The following is a 23,094-nucleotide window of genomic DNA, read 5'->3' as shown; positions in this document are numbered from 1 at the left end:
CCCTAAGAAAGTCTTAACATTAGACTTAATCTCCATTGCCTGACACAACAGATTCAGAGATGGGAAGCACCTTCCTCAAGGTCCCACTGCTTGTATGCAGCAGATTTTCGCTTTCAGCCTAAAATATTTTTTCCTCGTGCATTTATCTTATTGAGATATAATCCACATAGCACAAAATTCACACTTTCATGGAGTACAAGTCAGCGCTTTTTAGCACATTCACAAATGCGTGTAACCATCTCATCTACTTTCAGAAAATTTCCATCATTTCCCTAAAGAAACCCCATATCCATTCAGAGTTACTTCCCATCTCCCCCTCACCCCGCTCATCCAACTACTAATGTACCTTCTGTCTCGATGCATTTGCTAATTCCAGGCATTTCATTATATTCAGTAATACACTATGTGGCCTCCTGTGTCTGACTTTCTTCACTTAGCATAATGTTTTTAAGTCTCACCTCGTTTATAGCAAGTGTCAGTCTTTAGGACATACTTTAGATAGTAAGAAATCATTAGTTTTATACTTAAGACAGAAAACAGTGACTATTTGTATTAATGCCCTCATAGCTTAGTTGGTAAAGAATCCGCCTGCAATGCAGAAGACCCTGGTTTGATTCCTGAGTCAGGAAGATCCCCCAGAGGAGGGAAAGGCTGCCCACTCCAGGATTCTGGACTATATAGTCCATGGGGTCGCAAAGAGTCAGACATGACTGAGTGACTTCACTTCATTTGTAGTAATATTCCCTACTTGAGGAAATTAGCCATGATGATAGTTACTGGAAATCTCTTGGTTTCTCGTTAGACAGTTATTGGTTTAGTTAGAACTATGGGATGTACCTAAAAATACTATCATTGGTCTCATGAGGACAAACTGAATGAAGGACTGAAATGGTAATGTTTAAAAATCGCAGGGTTTTCATGCCTGACTTATTTACTGTCCACAAGTATCGTTCAGCAAACACTGACAGGCAGGCTGTAACTTCTGGCTGGGAGACAGGCTTAACGTTCACCGAAGGATGACAGGTGACTAGAGAGGACGGCCAAGGGGGAAGACTGAGTCCTCGCGAGTGAGGTCGACGGCTTTATGATCGGGGAGGAGGCACTCACAGCTTGCTGGGAAGGACCGGAAGGTCAGGGACGATCTCTTCATAAGGGTCCTCCTGGGCCAAGGTCTGAACACAGAGAGCCGCCTGCGTTTTTCCTTCCCAGGCAGACTCGGCCTTCAGCAGCATTTCCTCAATCAACTCCGACGCGGCGACGTCTGCAAGAAACCAAGAGGCGATCAGAGCCAGTGAGTACTGACGTCACAGGAAAGCATTCCCTTTCTGTGACACTGCTACGCTTACCATGCTATGACTTATCAACACATGAAGCCAAAGGAAAAAGCTGAAAAGTCCACGGTGGGGATACAGTGGCAGCATCACCATTTTAAAAGCCCATTTCATGGTACATCAGTGAGTGGCATATTTAATTACAAATGAAAAGAACAAATACAATATTCACGGAGTGGTCACGGGTAAAATTCGAAATCACTGAGAAGCTGGGTTTGATAGAACTTAAAAGTTGGTTTTCCTCCATGAGAATCTCCCATTATCCTGGTGCATATGAGTCAAGAGAGGAAAAGAGCTGAACCCTCCCAACAACTGGGCGCTTATAAAACATGCAGTGGGCATTCTCCAGGCATTCTGCTAAGTGGGCAGATGAACAAGTAAGTACTCGGATGCGCCTTTAAAAAACACTGGGTCTGGCCTCTCGCCATAGCCTAGTTTTCACTTTCAATAAGAAATAAAAATAATCGTATTTCCCTACAATTCACACGTTAACAATGGCATCCGAACATTCTCGGGCAGCACTATAGATGCGCATTAATCAGATTTGCGCTCGTTAGCAACTGAAACTGAAAATCAACACGTCCTGAAGAAAAAGTCATATTAATAACAATTAGAAACGTGGTGGCCACAGCTGCTCCTTTTGGACCCTCACGACTAAACTGTGTAACCTCCCACGTCCATGAACTTGAGTTCCATGGCTTTACAGGCTGGGTGAAGTAACTCAGCTACTGCAAGAAGATGTTTAAGCCAGGATTTGATCATCGTTTGCTTTAGACTAAATCATTCCTGTGTAATGAGTAGGAGACAGCTCAGGGCCCTCATCTCGGGAGATTATTTCTGTACCAAGAAAGAGCACTATGTCAAACTGCTTTCATCCCCTAGATAACCCTTCTTGTGTTCATTCCAAATTCAAAGAACACAAAATAGCAAGAACAGAATGCAGCAAGGACGAAATGATATTTCTGTGCGCAGCCGAAATGGGTGTCTAGCTCACTATTATCTAACTCTTCCCTCTTACAGTTGCGTGAGATGCCATCTTTCCTGTGTCTACTTGAAGCTTCTCACTGCCTTGACCTCGTGTGTGTGAGAAGTATTTTCATGCAATCAGCAAGTGATTACTAAGAATCTACTACGCTCCCATCACGATGTCCCCTGTGGTCAACATGGCATGGAAAACGGATTACTCGGATGCTGGATGCTGTGTGAGCAATGCAGGCAATACTGTCTGAGACTCATCAGACACAAGGCCCGTGGCAGCCAGGGGCGAGTCTAGACCAGCAGGGAGTCACTCCCGGGGCTCCAGGACTGTCCCTGTCAATTGCCTTGAGCCTCTTTTTTTGGCAAGTTGATGATAGACCAGAAAGGTCCAAGTGTGACAGACAGGGGTCCCTGCAGTCTGAGGTCAATCATATACACTATTCTCCGGGAAAAATGCCAGAATTACAATCCTGAAAAAACGTCACCTTCTATTAGAACTAGAGTTAACAGAGGATGTGACTTGTATTTCCAATAAAAATGTTTGGAAAAGGAATGGAAAAAGCTACAAATTTCCATTTACTTTTTAAATATTTACCATTAAGCATATATTTTTGTAGATAATGGTAAGATTACTACCCTATCATTAATATTAACATGATTCTGAAGTTTGAAACTATTAAGCTACCTTACAGTTGTTAGTTAAGCCTTCAGTCTATTTTCAGCAAATAAGATGAATAAACATTAGACAATGATACTTGATTCCAATAAAATAAGAAATAGAGCATTCTGTCTTAACTTGGAGGTTTATCAGGTAATCATACTTTGCCTTGAGACTCCCAAGGCAATTGACATGAAATAAGAAAGTTCAGGCATGACAAGCTTTTAGGTCACTAGAGGAATAAAAATGAGAAGAATAAGTATATTTATGTATTCAGATCAATTATTACCTTCAAAATTTTTATATCATTTTGTTACTTTCACTAGATTTTTCTCTTTGTTACCTAGAACTTTTATTTTTTAATATAACAAAACACCTTACAGGTAATAACATTATTGTCAACTTCTAAAAATTAGAAAATTAATGTAGCACTCAGGTTTTAAGAGTGGCAGAAAGAACTCTAGAAAACTTCTAAAAGGTATTTATTAGAAAATAAGCAACATTAAGATTGTTAAAGTTTTAAATTAGGTTGGTAATACTAGTCTCTATTGCCTGCAGTATAAATGTTTGTGCAGAAAGAAAAAAATACTATTACCATTTTAAAATACCCTAAGAAACAAGCATGTATTTTAGAAAATCTATTTTAAAGCAAGCAACAGTGCAAGAATCACTGCCCAGAAAATTTAAAGCCTCAAAAGCACACTGCAGTGAAGTACAATGCAACGATCCCTGTAAGTGCTAACTGTCCTCTAATAGACTCTCGTAACAGAGCAGAGAGCAGGAGCCAGCGACACACGCTTAGCTGGCGTAGGGGGGGCGCGTTTCACAGAGCGTCCCAGGAGACGCCGACTCACGCCGTAGCTGGGGCGGTATGGGCCAGACACTCCAGGACGACGGCAAGGGGCCCGGTATGACGTTCATGGCTTACCCGAAGCCTTCTCCTCATGGCAGTTCAGGAGGTGTGGGTTTGCCTGATGCATCAGAAGAAGCTTCACCAGGTTCGCCTGAAACAGGAAAGGTAACTGATGTGGTAACGATTACATTGGATGCTCAGGATTCAGCGGCAAAGCGTCCACAGCCACCATCCTCCAGGGGCACAGACCGAAGCGGGATGCATGACCTACTGCCCCAAAGGTTTCTGACTCTCTGCTTCCAGACCTTACTCATTTTTTTTTTTAAATGACATTCAAACTGTTTCATCAATTAACACATTCAAATAAAATATTATTCATCAAATAAGAATTAAATCATTGAGGATTTGGAAAGGTTCACTTAACATTTCTCAGGTTTATTTTAGGGCATCGTTTGGGAGGGAATGAGGCTTCCCTGATGGCTCAGCAATAAGGAATCCACCTCTAAGGCAGGACAAACTGGAGGTGTCAGTCCTATCCCTGGGTCAGGAAGTTCCCTTAGAGAAGGAAATGGCAACACGATCCAGTATTCTTGCCTAGAAAATCCCATGGACAGAGTTGCCCGGCAGAATACAGTCCATGGGGTGGCAAAGAGTTGGAAATGACTAAAGTGACTTAGCACACACACACACACACACACACACACACACACACGGGAGGGTTTACACGTTATAGCGTGCTTTGTTTTGGAGAAGGAAGTGGCAACTCACTTCATTATCACTGCCTGGGAAATTCCATGGACAAAGGAGTCTGGTGGGCTACAGTCTACAGAGTCACAAAAGAGAGTTACACATGACTTAGCCACTAAACAAGTGCTTTGTTTTAGCAATTCCTGAAAGTCACACTTCTCATTTCTCTCCATCCATTACAACACCAGGGCTGAACAGGACCCTAAGGTCCCACCGGACAATCAGAAGAACTTCATCTCAAGTTATCAGAATAAAGTACCTTGATGAGGGATTAATATTTTTTTAAGTTTATTATAAAACACATGATACATACAAAGAGCATATATAATGGATAGGTACCACTGAGAGAGCAAATAACGAAGAGAGTCCCACGCACTCGAGTTTTTAAAATGTCATTCATGGTATTTCTGTGTGTTCTTCTCCCAAATTATCCCTGTTCCTACTTCCCGGAGTTGGCCACTGTCTTGAATTTTGTGTTACCGATTACCATGTTTACTTTAAAGACTTAGTCCTTAGGTATGGGAGGACCCCTAATCAACATATCTCTTGGCTTCATCTGTTTTTGACATTTATAGAAACGAGAGTCCTGATGTATGAATTCTTCTTTTACTTTCAAGAATTAATACTGCATTTCTGAGCATCCCCGAGGTGATGGGTTTAACAACCCTTCATTCCTTTGCTTGGCTGCACAGAATTGCATTGTACAAACATATCACAATTTAGCCACCTTCCTCTTGGTGGACATTCAAGCCACAGCAATCATTCATCTATACTTACAAATAATGTTGTTATAAATACTCTAGTTTATATCTCTTGGTGTATGCCTTGTTCAAGATGGTGGTAGTGATAGGCTATGTGCAGAAATCTTCACTTGGCATTGGAGCTGTGAGCAAAGCGACTGTGCTCACCCCAAACTCCTCCCCCTCCTACAGAGAGATCCCCATAAACCAGCCCTGCCCTCACCTCTCCGTCCTCTGATCAGAGAATAAAGCTTCCACACAGGGGACTATACTCAATATCCTGTAATAGACCATAGTGGAAAAGAATTCTAAAGTCAGTAAACACAGGCCACTGAATCACTTTGCTGTACACTGGACACTAACGCAACACTGTAAATCAACTCTACTTAAATTAATAAAAGAGGAGAAGCTCCCCTTTGGTTTTGAACCCAGCTGCTCAACGCTGTTCTACTGCTGTGAGTGAAGTGGGCAGGTGGATCCTTTCTGGGGCCAGATTTGAAAGGGTCAGTAACAGCATCTTAATAATATTCATCTCAATACGTGAATATGGCATACTGCCCCATTTATTTAGATCTCCTTTAATTTTATTATATTGTTTCATATTTATATTGTTAAATAGTTTCTAATATATAAATCTTATACATGTTTTGAAAAAAGATTTCTATATATTTTATATTTTAATGAAATACTGTGAACAATTTAATGGTTCTAGTTTGTTTTTTTTTAAATTTTGGGAGATTCCTTTGGATTTTTATTTCTTTTCCTAACTTTGTCCTTCCATTTCTTGGTTTATTATATTGATTAGAGGGGGCTGGCTTTCTGGGCTGTGGCTCTGTTGTTTTTGCAACGCTTTCGGGTCATTCTCCACCCACGCAAGCACTCTGTCCAAACATTCCCAAGTAACTCCCCACACCACTCACTGATCTTGTTAGTGCCCTCCTTAGGAAATGAACTGCATTCCAAATAGTCTGTCCCCTTGCTAGCTTTCCCACAGGTCCATCCCAAATCAGGGTTTGGCTTTACAGAACATAAAATATAACAGTAACACTTAAATCATGCTACAGCAGACTGCTTCTATTTAGGGTTTATTTTTATCTCCAAATATACACAGTTTACTAAAGATATGGATGTTCTCTTGAAATCTGAAAAGATATAACACATAGAGCAGGGTCCCAGGACATTAGAGTGGGTTAGGAAAGAGTTTGGTTTTATATTAACAATGAGAGAGATTTGCTTGCTTTTCAACCATAAGAGAGGAAGGGAGGTTGGGAGGAAAGGATGGGGGGGGGGGAGAACGGAGTGGAGTGGGAGAGGGAGGGAAAGTGGCAGAGAAGAACAGGAGAATGGAAAGGCAGAAACGCAAAGCCAAGGGCTGAATAAGACCACCCCTGATTTTCACAGCTTGGAAAAAACGGCAGCACCCAGAGGCTTTTACCTCTCGGCAAAAATGCCAGATTGTCGGAGAGTCTAACAGTCACTCTGCATTTTCTAAATTCAATTCACTCTTCACGGCACTCCAGAGAGAAAACAAACTACTTCCCTCCACAGCTTCCCCTGTACCTGCAGAGAGCATTTAAGTCATCAAAGCAAATGGGTTCCTACATGAAAATCTTTAACAACAAAAAGCACTTCCATTTTACTTCAGGCCTGTAAAAACAAACATTCATTTGTGGAATGAAGAAGCTTCTCTGGCTTGGGGAATTCCATTCCTTTTTTTTTTTTTTTTTTGAAAGTCAGTAATTCCCAAGCGCTTCCACTTGGAAATCAACGAGGCATGTTCCAGAACTAAATTAAGCAGGCCAGTGGTGATTTCACTTTCAGAGTAGTTTGGAACATGTGTCTTAACCTCAGAAAAGATCTCGGCGGTAGTAAATGACTTCAAGTAGTAAAGCGTGGACCAAACAAGGATGTACCTTCACTATTACAGAAGCTTTGTAATCACCAAAATGATCAAAGGGCAGTAAGGTGACCGACATTCTGCGTGCGTGTGCCTGAGTGTGTGTATGTGTGTAAGGAGGCTCTATGTGGCTGATAGAAAATGTATTTAAGCTGAAATTTAATTCACACTGGCTATGGACTTTACTCATTCCTCAGATAATTATATTTCAGTTTGGATAAATTCACCAAAATTAATTCCTTGATGGTCATTTTAAGTGACTTCTTTAAAAAGTAAAAAAATAAAATGAGTGTTCAGAGACAGCCAAATTCCTAGTTCTGAAGCTAAAAGAGATTGCTTCACTTAATAAAAAGAAATTATAATGTTAAAGGTCTCTGGGAATTCAGAATTTATATATACCCTCCAGTCACTGGCTCACACGCTACATCTTCCTGAGTAAACGTGTCTTAACTCAGGACCATCTGAAAACCGTCAGGTGTACAGACTCCTCGACGGCCTCTTTAGACTGCTAACATGTTCTGCCCTTCATGGGGCTCCCCCTCCATCCTGTGCAGTTCCTCTGGCTCGTCCATTGAAAATCTCTATGTCCAGCCCCGCCTGCACGTGCCCAGCTGTCTCCTGGATCTCCACCTGAGCATGTCTCCCGTCGGCCCAGGGGTCTCGTGGTGTGTGCTCACCCACCCTTTCTTCACACGTGTTCAGTGGCGCACGGACAGACAAGAGTCTGCACAACTAGAATGTTCCGTGACTCTCGTTAATAAGCACTAACCTAGGGTTCTGTGCCAGCCCTCTGCAGACAAGAAACCTGCATTGCTCCCAGTTCTCCCAGGCTGGAGAGCGGTAAGGACAAATGCTAGAGACGTTTCAGACACAGGCTCACTGATGCGATGGGATGGATGCAGGTGCTAGGTATGGCGCCTGAGGGGGAATCTCACAGGACCCAGAAAGGTAGGAAAGACAGTGAAGTGACCGCTCCGAGCCACGCTGCAGGGCAGGGAAGGGTGAACCAGTCAACACCTCTAAGAAAAGCAAAGAACATGCAAAGGATGAGCACGCTGGCCTGTTCCAGAAATTAAAAGAAGTTCAGTCTCACTGCATCCTCCCCTGGTGGGGGAATAGGAAAAATCATGAAGGAGAGTTAAGCAGAACTCCTGGCACGTGGGGACTCAGGAACTGTGTTACAGAATAGGCATTTCATGTCACCGGCCATGCAAAGACGGTGCAGTGAATACTTTGTTTGTATGTCCATGCAGAAATCTCACTGTGGCCCCACTGCTGAGGGTGGAGTGGCTGAGAACCAGGGCACTCTGCTAGGAGGCTGATGGGTTAATCCGGACACCACGATGCGGATCACGGGGTGACGGCAGACCCCGAGGATGCACGGATTGGGCGGCTGCGGCGGCAACTCAGGCAGCTCGAAGCTATTCACCAGGGAGGAGTCTGTGGGCGCAGTGGTTTCCCAGTTACAAGACAGGCAGGAAAATGACCACGCCCAGGTTTGTGATAAAAAAGCGATGAAACACAGGAGTGACAGGGCCGGAGCCGGAAAAGAAGAGGGTGATTCCCTTTGTACCAAAGGTGAAACTGAGGACAGGTTGACAGAGATAACCCACTGTGTGGGGGTCCTCATGCATCGGGAGACTCAAGAGAAGGCTTTGGGGGCCATGATCATGGCGAGTATTTGGAGCTGCAAGTGTGAGGTTCTCTGAAGACATGGACACGCTGAGAAGACAGGGAACCTAGGATGGACCGATGTTTGATGCTCAGAGTGGTAGAAGGAAGACCAGAGAGCGTTTTCAGTTTTTTCCAATGGAAAAATAAATGCCTAAAGGGAAAAAAATCTCTGAATATGTCTCAGTTCTTATGTAATTGGGTAAAATGTATTTGAGAATACAAATAACTCCTTTGACCATCAAGATACTCAGATGTGTGATACAAATAATTTTGAAGGGAAGGAGATTTGATACAACATTTGTCTGATTATTTTATCCTTTGTTTCAGGATTGCCAATCTGATTATAAACACTAAAAATATATATAAAGCTAGAAGCAAATTCCATTCTATGTACAAATCATAAAAATTGTAAAATCAAAGGATTTATTGCTAACATAACTTATTCAATTCTTAGTTTTAGACAAGAATAGGCATCTATTATTTTTCTCACTGGAAAAGTTAATATATTTATAAAGGCAAGATTTAAAATATGTATACATGTCAGTTATAAATCCTGGTACACACGTCAATTATAAATATTTTTATAAATTATGGACTGCTTTCTCCATATTTGCAAGTCATTTATAAGAAACTGAAGTTGCTATGAACATCTGTAAAAATATAATTAGTCTCTCCAAAATGTGAGGCTTTCTAAAACATTTTTCCACTCAACTGAGATGTATTTATTTACTTCCTTAGAGAGTTATAAATCTCCTGTGCATATAAACTGATATCCAGATAATATCTCTTTTGAAAGTAATACTCATTCCCAAAATGAATATTAAATGGTATTTTTATGGGTGAACAAGTTTTTAAAATATCATACGGTTATTTTCTTGACAAAATAATTAAGATGCAATCTGCTCAGAATCCTCTATTAACATAAATCTTGGTTGTTTCTTGGATCTAAATCAAGGAAGAGTATTTTGGGTTTGGAGTTTTGTATTCTAATAGCAAAGCCCTGCTCTACGACTCAGGGCCAGCGCTCAGCTTCTGGTTCTGGGCTGATAGATCTGGCCATTCAGGTGCTTCAGTGACTCTGCTGGACACCAGGAAAGCCCACAGAGCAACTCAGACAAACTCTGCTATGCTGGGTCCTATCTTCTGGGAGCGACTCCATTTGCGTAGGTTTAATGGATTAAAACAGAAAAGACAGATGATCGTCAGAGCCTATCCTTAGTATCAAAGTGTTTAAGGATTTAGAAAACTCTGAATCAACAGTGAGTCACTTTCCAGAGACACAGAGGATAAAGGTGAGACAACTTTGTTTAAAATCTGCCTCATGTGCACACCATCAATGTACTTTTGGAGAACTTTGGGCTGCACGTCTGTGTGAAGCCAGCAGCTGGATCAGCTGACTTGGACACTGGCTCCCTGACTGTCTGATACATTTGCCTCCATAGTCCTCCCCACTCTTCTGACCTACGTAATCAAAAGGGGATGGTTCTCATTGATCGAAGACCCTGGCTGGGGCCAGGCTGTAGGGAGGGAGACTCGGGGAGTGTGGTCAGGCTCACACGGCCAACAAGGGCTGGCAGGTGCCCAGAGCCAGTGAGAGGCCCTGGAAATCCTCAGCACAAAGCTGCTTTAATCCCTAAGATGTGCAGAATGACCTGCAAGTGTGTCGGGGTGTGGGGCAGTGTCTGAGAAATAGAAGGAAAAATAGGAATCCCCAAAAGGAGAAATATGTTTCATAAAAGTTGGGGTCAGATATTGTGCAGCTGGTTTGGGGGGAAAATGCAGCAACTGTAAAGCATTACTTAACTCATCTGTTGTCGCCGTCCAGTCGCTCAGTCATGCCTGCCTCTCTGCAGCCCCATGGACTGCAGCACGCCAGGCTTCCCTGTCTTTCAGCATCTCAGTAGGTGATCTCATCCTCCGTCGTTCCCTTCTCCTCCCAACTTCAATCTTCCCCAGCGTCAGGGTCTTTTCTAATGAGCTGGCTCTTTGCATCAAGTGGCCAAAGTATTGGAGCTTCAGCTTCAGCATCAGTCCCTCCAATGAATATCCAGGACTGATTTCCTTTAGGAGTGACTGGTTGGATCTCCTTGCAGTCCAAGGGACTCTCAAGAGTCTTCTCCAACACCACTCAAGAGTCTTCTCCAACACCACAGTTCAAAAGCATCAATTCTTTGGCGCTCAGCCTTCTTTATGGTCCAACTCTCACATCCACATGTGAGTACTGGAAAAACCACAACTTTGACTATATGGACCTTTGTTGCAAAGTTACGTCTCTGTTTTATAATATGCTGTCTAGGTTTGTCATAGCTTTTCTTCCAAGGAGCAAGCGTCTTTGAATTTCATGGCTGCAGTCGCCATCTGCAGTGATTTTGGAGCTCAAGAAAATAAAGTCTGCCACTGTTTCCATTGTTTCCCCATCTATTTGCCATGAAGTGATGAGACTGGATGCCATGATCTTAGGTTTTTGAATGTTGAGGTTTAAGCCAGCTTTTTCACTCTCCTCTTTCATCTTCAAGAGGCTCTTTAGCTCAGCTTCACTTTCTGCCATAAGGGCGGTGTCACCTGCATATCTTCGGTTATTGATATTTCTCCCAGCAGCCTTGATTCCAGCTTGTGCTTCATCCAGCCTGGCATTTCACATGAAGTACTTGGCATATAAGTTAAATAAGCAGGGTAACGATATACCACCTTGAGGTACTCCTTTCCCAATTTGGAACCAGTCCATTGTTCCATGTCTGGTTCTAACTGTTGCTTTTTGACATGCAGTTTTCTCAGGAGGTAGAAAAGGTGGTTTTGTATTCCCACCTCTTTAAGAATTGTCCACAGTTTGTTGTGATCCACATAGTCAAAGGCTTTAGCGTAGTCAATGAAGCAGAAGTAGATGTTTTTCTGAAATTCTCTTGCTCTTTCTATGATCCAACAGATGTTGGCAGTTTGATCTCTGGTTCCTCTGCCTTTTCTAAATCCAGCTTGAACATCTGGAAGTTCTCACTGTCATCACTCAGCTAGAGCCAGACATCCTGGAGTGTGAAGTCAAGTGGGCCTTAGGAAGCATCACTACAAACAAAGTTAGTGGAAGTGATGGAATTCCAGCTGAGCTATTTCTAATGCTAAAGGATGATGCTGTTAAAGTGCTGCACTCAATATGCCAGCAAATTTGGAAAACTTGGCAGTGGCCACAAGACTGGGAAAGGTCCGTTTTCATTCCAATCCCAAAGAAAGGCAGCACTGAAGAATGTTCAAACTATTGCGAATTGCACTCATTTCACATGTTAGCTAAGTAATGCTCAAAATGCTCTGAGTCAGGCTTCAACAGTATGTGAGCCAAGAACTTCATTCCTTTACCATTAATCACGAATAAATGGTGGGTGTTGGAAATGTAGCAAGTACAAGGGAAATGCAGTGGCAACGACATTCATCTTAATTACTCTTCCTTTTGTAAACTACATGCAAACGTTGAATCGTATTTCCCACATAAGTTCATGACTGTGTTTCTCTAGGCTAAGAGCATAGATCTAGAAAAGTTTTGGATCATAGATCAGGAAGGTTGTGGACTGTGACAGATAAGGGGGTGGAATTCTGATGTCCTCTGACGCTCCCTGCCTGATTCATCCATGATTCTTCGGTCTCTTGACTTTTGTATGACAACAGTTCCAGGAAGTTTTGTGAACGAAGCAGCACTTGTATTGGGCTTCTGTGTCTTACACTAAGCTCTGCTTCTCCTGCTGCTGCTGCTAAGTCGCTTCAGTCGTGTCCGACTCTGTGTGACCCCATAGACGGCAGCCCACCAGGCTCCCCCATCCCTGGGATTCTCCAAGCAAGAACACTGGAGTGGGTTGCCATTTCCTTCTCCAGAAATAAGCATTTTTTTTAAAAAAAACAGAAGCGGTTGTTTTAAAACAGACCAGCTCAGACTGATTTCTTACTGGTCCTCCCCACTAATTACAATAAACCCGGGAAAAGCAAGCAATCCCTGAAGAACTCTGACAAGTGGAAGAAGGAAGATGGACTGGCTCAGCACCCGTGGAGGGGAGGAACCGCAGGGAGGCAGGGCGGTCTGTGTCCTCACACACAGCAGAGAAGGGCACCTCTGGGCCCGGTGCTTCCAGCCCAACCCAGCAACAGAACTGGAGGGCAGGGACATGCTTCCCACATCTTTCAAACCGTGTCTCCCTGACAATGTCAGGTGGAGCTGGCACCACGACCCTGCGAACCGTAAGTGCCAAGGGAGGCACTCTGTATCCAATGAGACTGACCCCCCTCCATGAGAGACAAGGGTGGCTAAGGAAGGGGTGCTTGAGAGCAGGGGGGGGCACAATCAAAAGCCCCCAGCCCTGGAAGTTTGCTATATCCATGGAGATTCTCCTACCCTACCCAGAGACATGGGCGGCTTGGCCCAAGGAAACACCTTCCATCCCTCCTGGGGCACCGAAAAGAAGCCCGCAAGAACCCCAGGGACCCAGGCAAACCAAGCACACCAAAATAATACCTCGAAGGATCTGAAAATTAAACCATCACTGGACCCACATCCCACTCAAGTAGACCCAGAACCTGGATGCTAAAGCTGAACAGAGCTGCTGTTTGCTAAAATGGAAGATTTCCATAGGACAAAGATTCTCCTAACAAAACAGTCAAAATGTCCAAGAAACAACTAAAAGCCACTCATCCTAGTGAAATAAAAATCAGGAGAGTACATCTTGATTGATAAAAGACAACCAGTTGACACCATATATGAAGATGAAGATGCTGAAATTATTTGATGATGATTTTAATGCAAGCATCATAAGAATGCTTCAACAAGCAATTACAAATTCTCTTGAATTATAAAACAGAACACCTCTTCAAAGACACAGGAGTTCTAAGAAAGAACCAAATGGAAATCACAGAACTGAAAAATACCACAGCAAACAGAATACATCAACTCCTACCAAACATTTCATTTGACCTGAAGGCAAATAAAACAAAAAACACGCGCTGGGTTCTGATAAAACCATTTAAATGTCTAGTAACAGATCTATCAATAGTGACAGGTCTTTTAAAAACTTCTTTTTTGTTAAATCTAGTCCTGTTCCTCCAGAGTTGATAATCTTATGAAAGTGGTTAAGGGAACCAATCAGTTACTCTGAAACGAGGCCTGGCCCAGAATCTGAAAGTCCTGTCAGCCAAAGTGAAACGCTGGGTCAAATGCTGCATTCAAGTTTGCACAGCGCTCTGTGACATTTCATTGCTTTCCGATTTAGTTCCTTCTGGAAGCGATCTCCGACTACCTTAGGCACATTTTGATAATTCACTGACCATCACCTCTTCAGCACAAGCCAGTAAGTTGTGTCCAAGGAAACAGTACCAGCTTATAAGTCCTCTTCTCTATTTTCTACAGAACTTCTCCCCTCGCGCATCCTGGGATGCTGCTGTGCTCAGGTGGACTACTGTTAGATTGATGGTGTACTTTTGATGCCCCAGGACTCCTATGATCTTGAGAGAACTGGAAAGCCAGAACTCTGAAGCCAATGCTTTTAGCTACCTCCAGCCTCAGCTCCTCAACACAGCCATTCACTTACACACACATGCTTGCTAGAAGCACAGACCTAGTGTTACTAACAGCATGATAAAAATGTTTATTGAATGAATGAATCTTTTTCTACAGGAATGTTGTCAAAGCAAACAGTGTTCCTATTAGTTTGGAAGCGGCATATCCTCAAGTAATATACTTTTCCTAACATGCCTGAGATGCAAATAATTTCAGTGTTTGCAACAACCGGATGATTCCACTTGTATGATACATATTCTACACACTGGCTAGTATCTAGGCGATTTAACTTACTATGAATTCAATGAGTGACATAGTTTGCACCAAACTAATGCTTGGACATCAAGAAGTTTAGCTCAAATCTTCATTTACATGTAACCTAAGTTATATTTTATACTATTAATACTAAGACTTTCCCTAACACAACATATTGTATATCTTTTAAAAAATCAACTTTAACATTAACAAAATATTATGAATACTGCTGAATTACATTCACTCACATCAATTAAATAAAATTGAATTTCTTCTTCATGGTAAGTCATAACCTAGTGAGAAGCTAGTTTGTGCAATAGTAACTCAAGACATATTGAGGTGAGGTGAAGTTGCTCAGTCATGTCCGACTCTTTGTGACCACATGGACTATAGCCTACCAGGCTCCTATGTCCATGGGATTTTCCAGGCAATGCTACTGGAGTGGATTGCCATTTCCTTCTCCAGCGGATCTTCCTGACCAAGGGATCGAACCCGGGTCTCCCGCATTATAGACAGACGCTTAACCGTCCGAGCCACCAGGGAAGTCCCTAAGATATATTAGCTATAGATAATCAATTGAGAATCAATCAACTGAGAGTCAATTCAGAGAAAGAACTCTGCTATCATCCTTCATCTGTTACAATGAAATATAATTTATTAAGGAAAATAAAATATAAAATGTTATTTGGCTTTAAATCTACTAACTGCAGAAAACAAACACAATTATTACAGACTCAGGAAACCTGTACACTGAAAAGGACTATCTAATGTTAAAAAAAATAATATTAAGACCATTCTATAAAGACTGTTTCTGGTTTTGACTATTTCTCCAATGAGTCTGAGTATGTTATGCAGAGTGTTGAGGAATGTAGGTTATGAAAGCTCCTTTGGAAAGTAAAATTTTTCTTTCAACCAAAAGCATATCTTTTCAGTAAAACAACCCCATTAAAAGTCAAGTTACATCATGTCAGTCCACATTTTGAAAAAACTTAAATGGGAAATGATGCGACGGTCATACGATAGCTTTAACAATGACTTCAGGGCAGATTTTACCTGGCCATACTTTGCTGCCAGGTGAAGCGGGGTCCAGTCCTGATCGTCTGCGGCATTGAGGTCCCCACCGTGCTCCAGGAGAAGGGACACGACTTCCTTGTAGCCACTGGCACAGGCCATGTGCAGCTGAGACAGAAACACACTCCGTCATTTACCGTGAAAGAGCAGGGACAGCCGGGCACTGCATTTGGTGGTTTGAAGAGATGCATTTAATGAAGTATCGGAGCTAAAATACAAAGACCTTTAAAAAAGAAGTTATATATAATTTTGTACAAGTGGACATCATTATTCTTTGGGGAAAAAAAGCTTATAGGCTAAATATTATTTACTGACTCTGACAACATGCATTTTTTCATGTAATTGTTTCCCTCTCCAGTGCTCCGTTCGACTACTATAATACGAATATTTTCAAATACAAAATAAGTGTTTTAGGTACACTATCCCTTCTTTTTTTAAATTTATTTTTAATTGAAGGATAATCACTTTAGAGTGTTGTGTTGGTTTCTGCAATAGGTACATATACGTCCCCTCCCTCTGGGACCCCCCCTCCCATTTCTCACCCCAAATCTCCCCTCTGGTGTATCACAGCACTGGTTTGAACTTCCTGAGAAATGCAGCAAATTCCCACTGGCTACTTATTTTACATGTGGTAACGTATGTGATTCCACGCTGCTCCCGCCATCTGTCCTGTGCTCTCCTTCCCACACTATGATCACAAGTCTGTTCTCTATGTCTGCATCTCCAGCTCAGTTCAGTTCAGCCGCTCAGTCGTGTCCAGCTTTGTATAACCCCATGGACTGCAGCACGCCAGGCTTCCTTGTCCATCACCAACTCCTGGAGCTTGCTCAAATTCATGTCCATTGAGTCAGTGATGCCATCCAACCATCTCATCCTCTGTTGTCCCCTTCTCCTCCTGCCTTCAATCTTTCCCAGCATCAGGGGCTTTTCCAATGAGTCAGCTCTTCACATCAGGTGGCCAAAGTATTGGAGCTTCAGCTTCAGACCTTTCAATGAATATTCAGGACTGATCTCCTTCAGAATGGACTGGTTGGATCTCCTTGCAGTCCAAGGGACTCTCAAGAGTCTTCTCCAACATGACAGTTCAGAAGCATCAATTTTTTGGCACTCAGCTTTCTTTATAGTCCAACTCTCACATCCATACATGACTACTAGAAAAACCATAAGTTTGACTAGATGGACGTTTGTTGGCGAAGTAATGTCTCTGCTTTTTAATATGCTGTCTAGGTTGCTCATAGCTTTTCTACCAAGGAGCAAGTGTCTTTTAATCTCATGGTTGCATTCACCATCTGCAGTGATTTTGAAGCCTCTCCATTGCTGACCTGCAAATGGGTTCATCAGTAACATCTTTTGAGATTGCATATACATATATATATAGTTATAGTTATATAACATGTGTTATTTTTCTCTTTCTGACTTACTTCACTGTGTATAATAGGCTCTAGGTTCATCCACCTCATTAGAACTGACTCGTGTGTTCCTAAAAATGGTGAGTAATATTCCATTATATATATATATGTACCACAGCTTCTTTACCCATTCATTTACCGATGGACATCTAGGTTGCTTCCACATCCTAGTTGTTGTAAACAGTCCTGCAATGAACACTGAGATACATGTTGTCTTTTTCAACTATGGTTTCCTCAGAGAACATGCCCAGTAGTGGGATTGCTGGGTCATATGGTAGCTTCATTACTAGTTTTTTTTTTTTTTTTTTTTAAGATATCCCCATACTGTTCTCCAAGTGGCTGTATTAGTTTACATTACAACCAACAGTGCAAGAGAATTCCCTTTCTTCACACCCTCTCCAGCATTACTAACAATTTCCCTTTATGTCTGTTGGCATTTGCCTTATGTATTGAGGTGATCTTATGTTGGGTGCATAAATATTTTAAATTGTTATGTATTTCCCTTGGATTGATCCCTTGCTCATTATGCAGTGTCTTTCCTTATCTCTTGTAATACTTTTCAAGGTCTGTTTTGTTTGATATGAGAATTGCTACTCCAGTTTTGATTTCCACTTGCATGGAGTATCTTTTTCCATCCTCTCAATTTCAGCCTGTATGTGTCCCTATGTCTGAAGTGGGTCTCTTGTAGACAGCATAGACAGGAGTCTTGTTTTTACATCCATTCAGCCAGTCGGTGTCTTTTAGCTGGAGTGTTTAATCCATTTACATGTAAAGTAATTGCTAGTGTCTATGTTCCTGTTGGATTTTCTTAATTGCTCTGGGTTTGTTTTTGTAGGTCTTTTCCTTTCGTTGTGCTTCCTGCGTATAGAAGTCCCTTTAATATTTGTTGTGAAGCTGGTTTGGAGGTGCTAACTTCTCTGAACTTTTGCTTGTCTGTAAAACTTTTATTTCTCCATCAGTTTTGAATGAGATCCTTGTTGTAGGTTTTTTCCCTTTCAGTACTTTAAATACATCCTGCCACTCCCTTCTGGTGTGCAGAGTTTCTGCTGAAAGATCAGCTGTTAATCGTATGGGGTGTCCCTCGTATGCCACTTGCTGCTTTTAATACTTTTCCTTTGTGTTTAACCTTTGTCAGTTCGATTAGTATGTGTCTCAACATGCTGGTGCTTTATCCTGAATGGGACTCTCCGCACTTCTTGGACTTTTATTATTTCCTTTCCCACGTTAGGGAAGTTTTCAACTACAATCCCTTCAAAAATCTCTCAGACGCCTTCTCTTTCTCTTCTTCTTCTGGGAACCCTATAATCTGAATGTTGGTATGTTTAACATTGTTCCAGAGGTCTCTGAGAGTATCCTAAACTATCTTCACTCTTTCTCTTTATTCCGTTTGTTAGCAGTTATTTCCACCATTCTGTCTTCCAGCGCGTTTATCTGTTTTCCGCCTCACTTACTCTATTGATCTGTTCCATAGTTTCTTTAATTTCAGTAATTGTGTCGTTGGTCACTGTTTATTCTTTATTTCTTCTAGGTCATCATTATATGTGTTAAATAATTCTTGCATTTTTCCCTGCCCATTTCTCAGATTTTGTATCACCTTCACTACCATTACACAGAATTCTTTTCCAGCTAGTTTGCATTTATTGGGTCTTGTGAGTCTTTAGCCTTGTTTCTTCATTTGTGCAATATTTCTCTCTTTTCACTTTTTTCTGACTTACTGGGTTTGAGGTCTCCTTTTCCCAGGTTTTAGGGCCATCCTTCTTCTCCCTTTTGGCTTCTGCCCTTGGTGGGTGAGGCTGGCCCAAAGGTTTCTGTAGCCTTCGTGTTGGGAAGGCCTTGCACCTGTGCCCTGGTGGGAGGGGGTGAGCGTTTTCCTCTGGCGGGCAGGGCTGTGTGAGGTGGTATGTGGTGGGGTGCCTGTGGGAAGCCTGTCTGCTGATGACTGAGTCTGTGGGTTTTTTCTTGCTTGGTGTTTGGGTGAGGTGTCCTGCACCGGGTGCCACAGGCAGTTGGGTAATGGCGGGTCTTGGGTCCAGCAGGAGGCCTTCACGGGAGCTCTCACTAATCAGTGCTCCCTGGGATCAGGAGTTCACCAGTCCAGGCTAGTGCTCTGGACTCAGTGCTCCCACTCGAGGCTCAGGCCCGATCTCTGGCCGGGGAACCGAGATCCCGCAAGACGTTTGATGTGGCATTAAAAGGGGATTAAAAGAAACCCACAAAAACAAAAAGTAAAGCAAGAAACAAACGACGAACCCCAGACAATGGGCAAATGTAACATTAGACCCAAAAAAAGGAACAAATATGTACACACAGTCAAGCAAAATAGTTCATAGAAAACAAAGCACAAGAAAGTTACCTGGTGAACAGAGGACACTGAGAATAACGTCAACCAATTAAAACCAAAGCAGCGAAAACGTAAACCAAAGCAAGACCGAATGAGGGGGCCGACCGGTGAGTGGAGCACATCCAGACAGACAAACAGACAAGACGGAACAAAGGGAGAAAAGAGAAAGAGCAGGAGGGCAAAGGTAAGCAGAAGTTCAGGAAAATATTTCACATATTACAGAACAACCAGAACAGCAAAGAACAGTGAGAAAAACAAACAACAGCAAAAATTAAAGAAAACAAACCACAGAACCACAAAAAGCCAGAGTGATGAAGAAGTATATAAAGAAAATAAAAAGTGTGATTAAATAAAAGTTCTCAAAAGCTTTAAATAGAACTACTAATAAAAATAAAACAACCACAGAAAAAAGAAAAAAAATCCAATGATTCAAAATACAATAATAATACATGGTTTTGTTAGATCTCAGCTGTCAGAGCATCCTTCCCCTCACTGTGAATCACAGTCCACCCCACCTCTCCAGGATGCCCTCCAACTCTGCCCTGGTCTCTAGACCCGCTGTGGGGGCAGCCTAGGCTTTCGCCTGGCCCTATTCCCGCACGTTCTTGCCTCCCAGGTCTACAGCTGCCAGAGCTGGGATGTTTTCTTTTGTGGGGAATCTCACTGACTTTTTATATCTTCCACAGACAGAGTCTGCCTAGCCGTCCATGTGGATTTAGTCTGCAGCTTGTACAGCTGGTGGGAAGGTTTTCGATCCTCTTCCTTAGCCGCACGGCCCCTGGGGCTCAGCTGAGGTTTTACCTCCACAGCTGCCTGTGTGTCTCCACATGGGTTTGCTCCTGAGGCTGCCCTGGAGGACCTGGCTCTGTCCCAGGGAGGACCAGCTATGGAGGGAGTGCAGCGGCTTGGATTGTGGGGACCCTGGAAGGGCCAGGGACACAGGGTACCTAGCAGCCAACATGCACAGGAGATACGGCCCTCTTGGAGATTTTGCTAACCTCTGGCAGCTCTGCCTCAGTGAGAACCAAGCGTGGAGGTGGTTCAGCTGCTCAGATCGAGGGGACTCTGTGGCACCGAGCGTGCAGGAAGGCACGCTCCACTGGCCTCGGAGGCAGCGGCTACAGCACTCAGCTCAGTTCAGTTCAGTCACCCAGTCGTGTCCGACTCTGTGAACCGCAGCCCCAGGCCTCCCTGTCCATCACCAACTGCCAGAGTCTACCCAAACCCATGTCCATTGAGTCAGTGATGCCGTCCAACCATCTCGTCCTCTGTTGCCCCCTTCTACTCCTGCCCTCAATCTTTCCCAGCATCAGGGTCTTTTCCAATGGGTCAGCTCTCTGCATCAGGTGGCCAAAGTATTGGAGTTTCAGCTTCAACATCAGTTCTTCCAATGAACACCCAGGACTGACCTCCTTTAGGATGGACTGGTTGGATCTCCTTGCAGTCCAAGGGACTCTCAGGAGTCTTCTCCAACACCACAGTTCAAAAGCATCAATTCTTCTGCACTCAGCTTTCTTTATAGTCCAACTCTCACATCCATACATGACCACGGAAAAACCGGGGAGAGAAAGACTACAGTGAAGGTTCCACCCCAGGCATGACTCAGCAGAAAAGCCCGGCCTCCGTGTCTGCCAGGCGTTCTTCCGGAGGCACTCCGCACCGTACTCCCATCCCTCACGACTCCTCGGGCCACCTCCCTGCAGTCAACAGCAGACCCTGCCCTGGGATTGCTCTCCAATCCCCAAGCCCCAGCTCCCAGCCGCCTCAGCGCAGTCCAGAGGACGTGCGTCCCTGCTAGGTACGGAGTGCTGTGGGAAGGATTGTCCGCGTGGTCCTCATTCCATGCAGCCGGTCACGGTTGAGCTGCAGCACTCTCCAGGAGCCTCTGATGCTTGCCCTCTGTCCGGAACAGTCTCCCTGACGGGGGATGGGACCGCTGCTTCGGTCCCCCAGCCCCACTGCTGTCTCGGGTGCAGGTCTGGCCCTGCTCAGTCCCCTCCTTCTCCCTGCTTCCTTCACCCTCCCGGGTTTTGCGTGGATCTGTACACTCCTCTCCGGTGGCCGGGGGACACCAGCCAGCTCTCAGCTGGTGCCGGGTGAGATCCTCCGCATCCGAGGGTGTGTTCCCAAGGCATCCGCGAGGGGAGCCGCACTCTAGTCCACCCACCCCGCGTCCTGTCCTCCTGGTTTCCTTTCTTACTGCAAACTGAACTACCATGATGAGATCAGGGGATAGGAAGTTTTCAATGTTTTCTTATAAAAGAAGTCTGCTTCTAAGGCAACCGGATTTATTTGTGAGTAAGTTATCATCACACTCGGGTTTCCCTCATAGCTCAGTCAGTAAAGAATCAGCCTGTAGTCCAGGGGGCCTGGGTTCGATCCTTGGGTCTGGAAGATCCCCTGAAGAAGGAAATGGCAACCCACTCTGGTATCCTTGTCTGGAGAAGCCCATGGACAGAGGAGCCTGGCGGGCTGCAGTCCATGGGATCGCAAAGAGTCTGGCACCACTGAGCCACGAACACTTCGCTTTATCATCACACTCAATTTAAACTAGGTTCTTAAGTAACTACATGGTTGGTTTTGTAATCGTAATAATTAAGAAGACGGATCTATAAGGGAAGGAAAAATAAAAACTAATTGAAACAAGGACTTCTAGGTTTTGAAGCATAGAATTTTGTAGCATAATTCCTTTCCATTTTTATTACAAAGACCAAATTACAGTAAAGTCAAAAGGGTTTATCAAATATACATTTTGATAAAATTCAGCAAAAAAATTGCTTTTGGGCCCTAATTATGCTCTTCAAGCTATAGTGACATCTATAGGTTTATGCTTTGTATGTACTTTCAACTACATTAGAATAACAAATATATTTAATCCAACTTAAGGCACAAATATTCAGAGGTTAAGTTTCACAATAATCTTGCCACACTTTGTTAGGTACAAAGTTCATCTCACTAACATTTTATCAAAACGTATCCACAGATATTTTAGAAAAATATGAATTTACATACATATTCACCTAAAGAATTCATTTTTCACTTTCTTCTAAATTTATTCCATATTATCTGAATCATCACCCAGTGATTGGCAAATTGCTGTGCTTTAAGCACCAGCAAGTGGATTTCAGATTTTCATGTGCAGTATAAGCCTGCAGGAAGAATAGGTCCCCTCGGTGGTTAGAGCCTGATACTAATGACGCAAAGTTCGTAGGATCAAACCCTTTATGAGTAGATTTGCTTTCCATGCGGCAAAAGTCCTGCTCTATCATTTAGAACAGAGGCCAACTTTCAGTCATCTCCTGAGCTACTCACCAGGGAAAGACTAAATGGAAAATGATCTTGGTTCATTTGGTAGCAAAGCTACCCAGAGCAGGGGCTACCAGTGACATCTAGGACAGCAAGCAACTCTAATCCCAGGTAACATCAAAGTGAGTGAAGTGAAAGTGAAGTCACTCAGTCGTGTCCGACTCTTTGCGACCCGTGGACTGTAGCCCACCAAGCTCCTCCGTCCATGGGATTCTCCAGGCAAGAATACTGGAGTAGGTTGCCATTTTCTTCTCCATGTGACATCTAGGACAGCAAGCAACTCAAATCCCAGGTAACATCAAAACAA

At 43.3% G+C, this 23,094-nt stretch overlaps 1 protein-coding gene across 4 annotated transcripts in view; it reads right to left on the bottom strand.

The window, feature by feature from the left end:
- The window catches only part of MYO16 (myosin XVI), a 526,459-nt gene that overhangs the window by 289,920 nt on the left and 213,445 nt on the right, over window positions 1-23,094 (bottom strand). For 3 of the 4 annotated variants that reach the window (XM_069602005.1, XM_069602006.1, XM_069602007.1), the window contains exons 7-9: window positions 15,714-15,839; window positions 3,896-3,971; window positions 1,108-1,261 (exon numbers count right to left, since the gene is read on the bottom strand). In XM_069602005.1, the coding sequence (XP_069458106.1) occupies window positions 1,108-1,261; window positions 3,896-3,971; window positions 15,714-15,839 (356 nt within the window). The remainder of the gene's footprint in view (window positions 1-1,107; window positions 1,262-3,895; window positions 3,972-15,713; window positions 15,840-23,094) is intronic. The other variant, XM_069602008.1, reaches the window with a different exon arrangement.

Source organism: Ovis canadensis, chromosome 10 (assembly GCF_042477335.2).
Source record: "Ovis canadensis isolate MfBH-ARS-UI-01 breed Bighorn chromosome 10, ARS-UI_OviCan_v2, whole genome shotgun sequence".
In the NCBI taxonomy this organism is placed as follows: Eukaryota; Metazoa; Chordata; class Mammalia; order Artiodactyla; family Bovidae; genus Ovis; species Ovis canadensis.
Note: the sequence above shows the minus strand (reverse complement) of the source record. Positions and strands in the feature narration are given on the sequence as shown.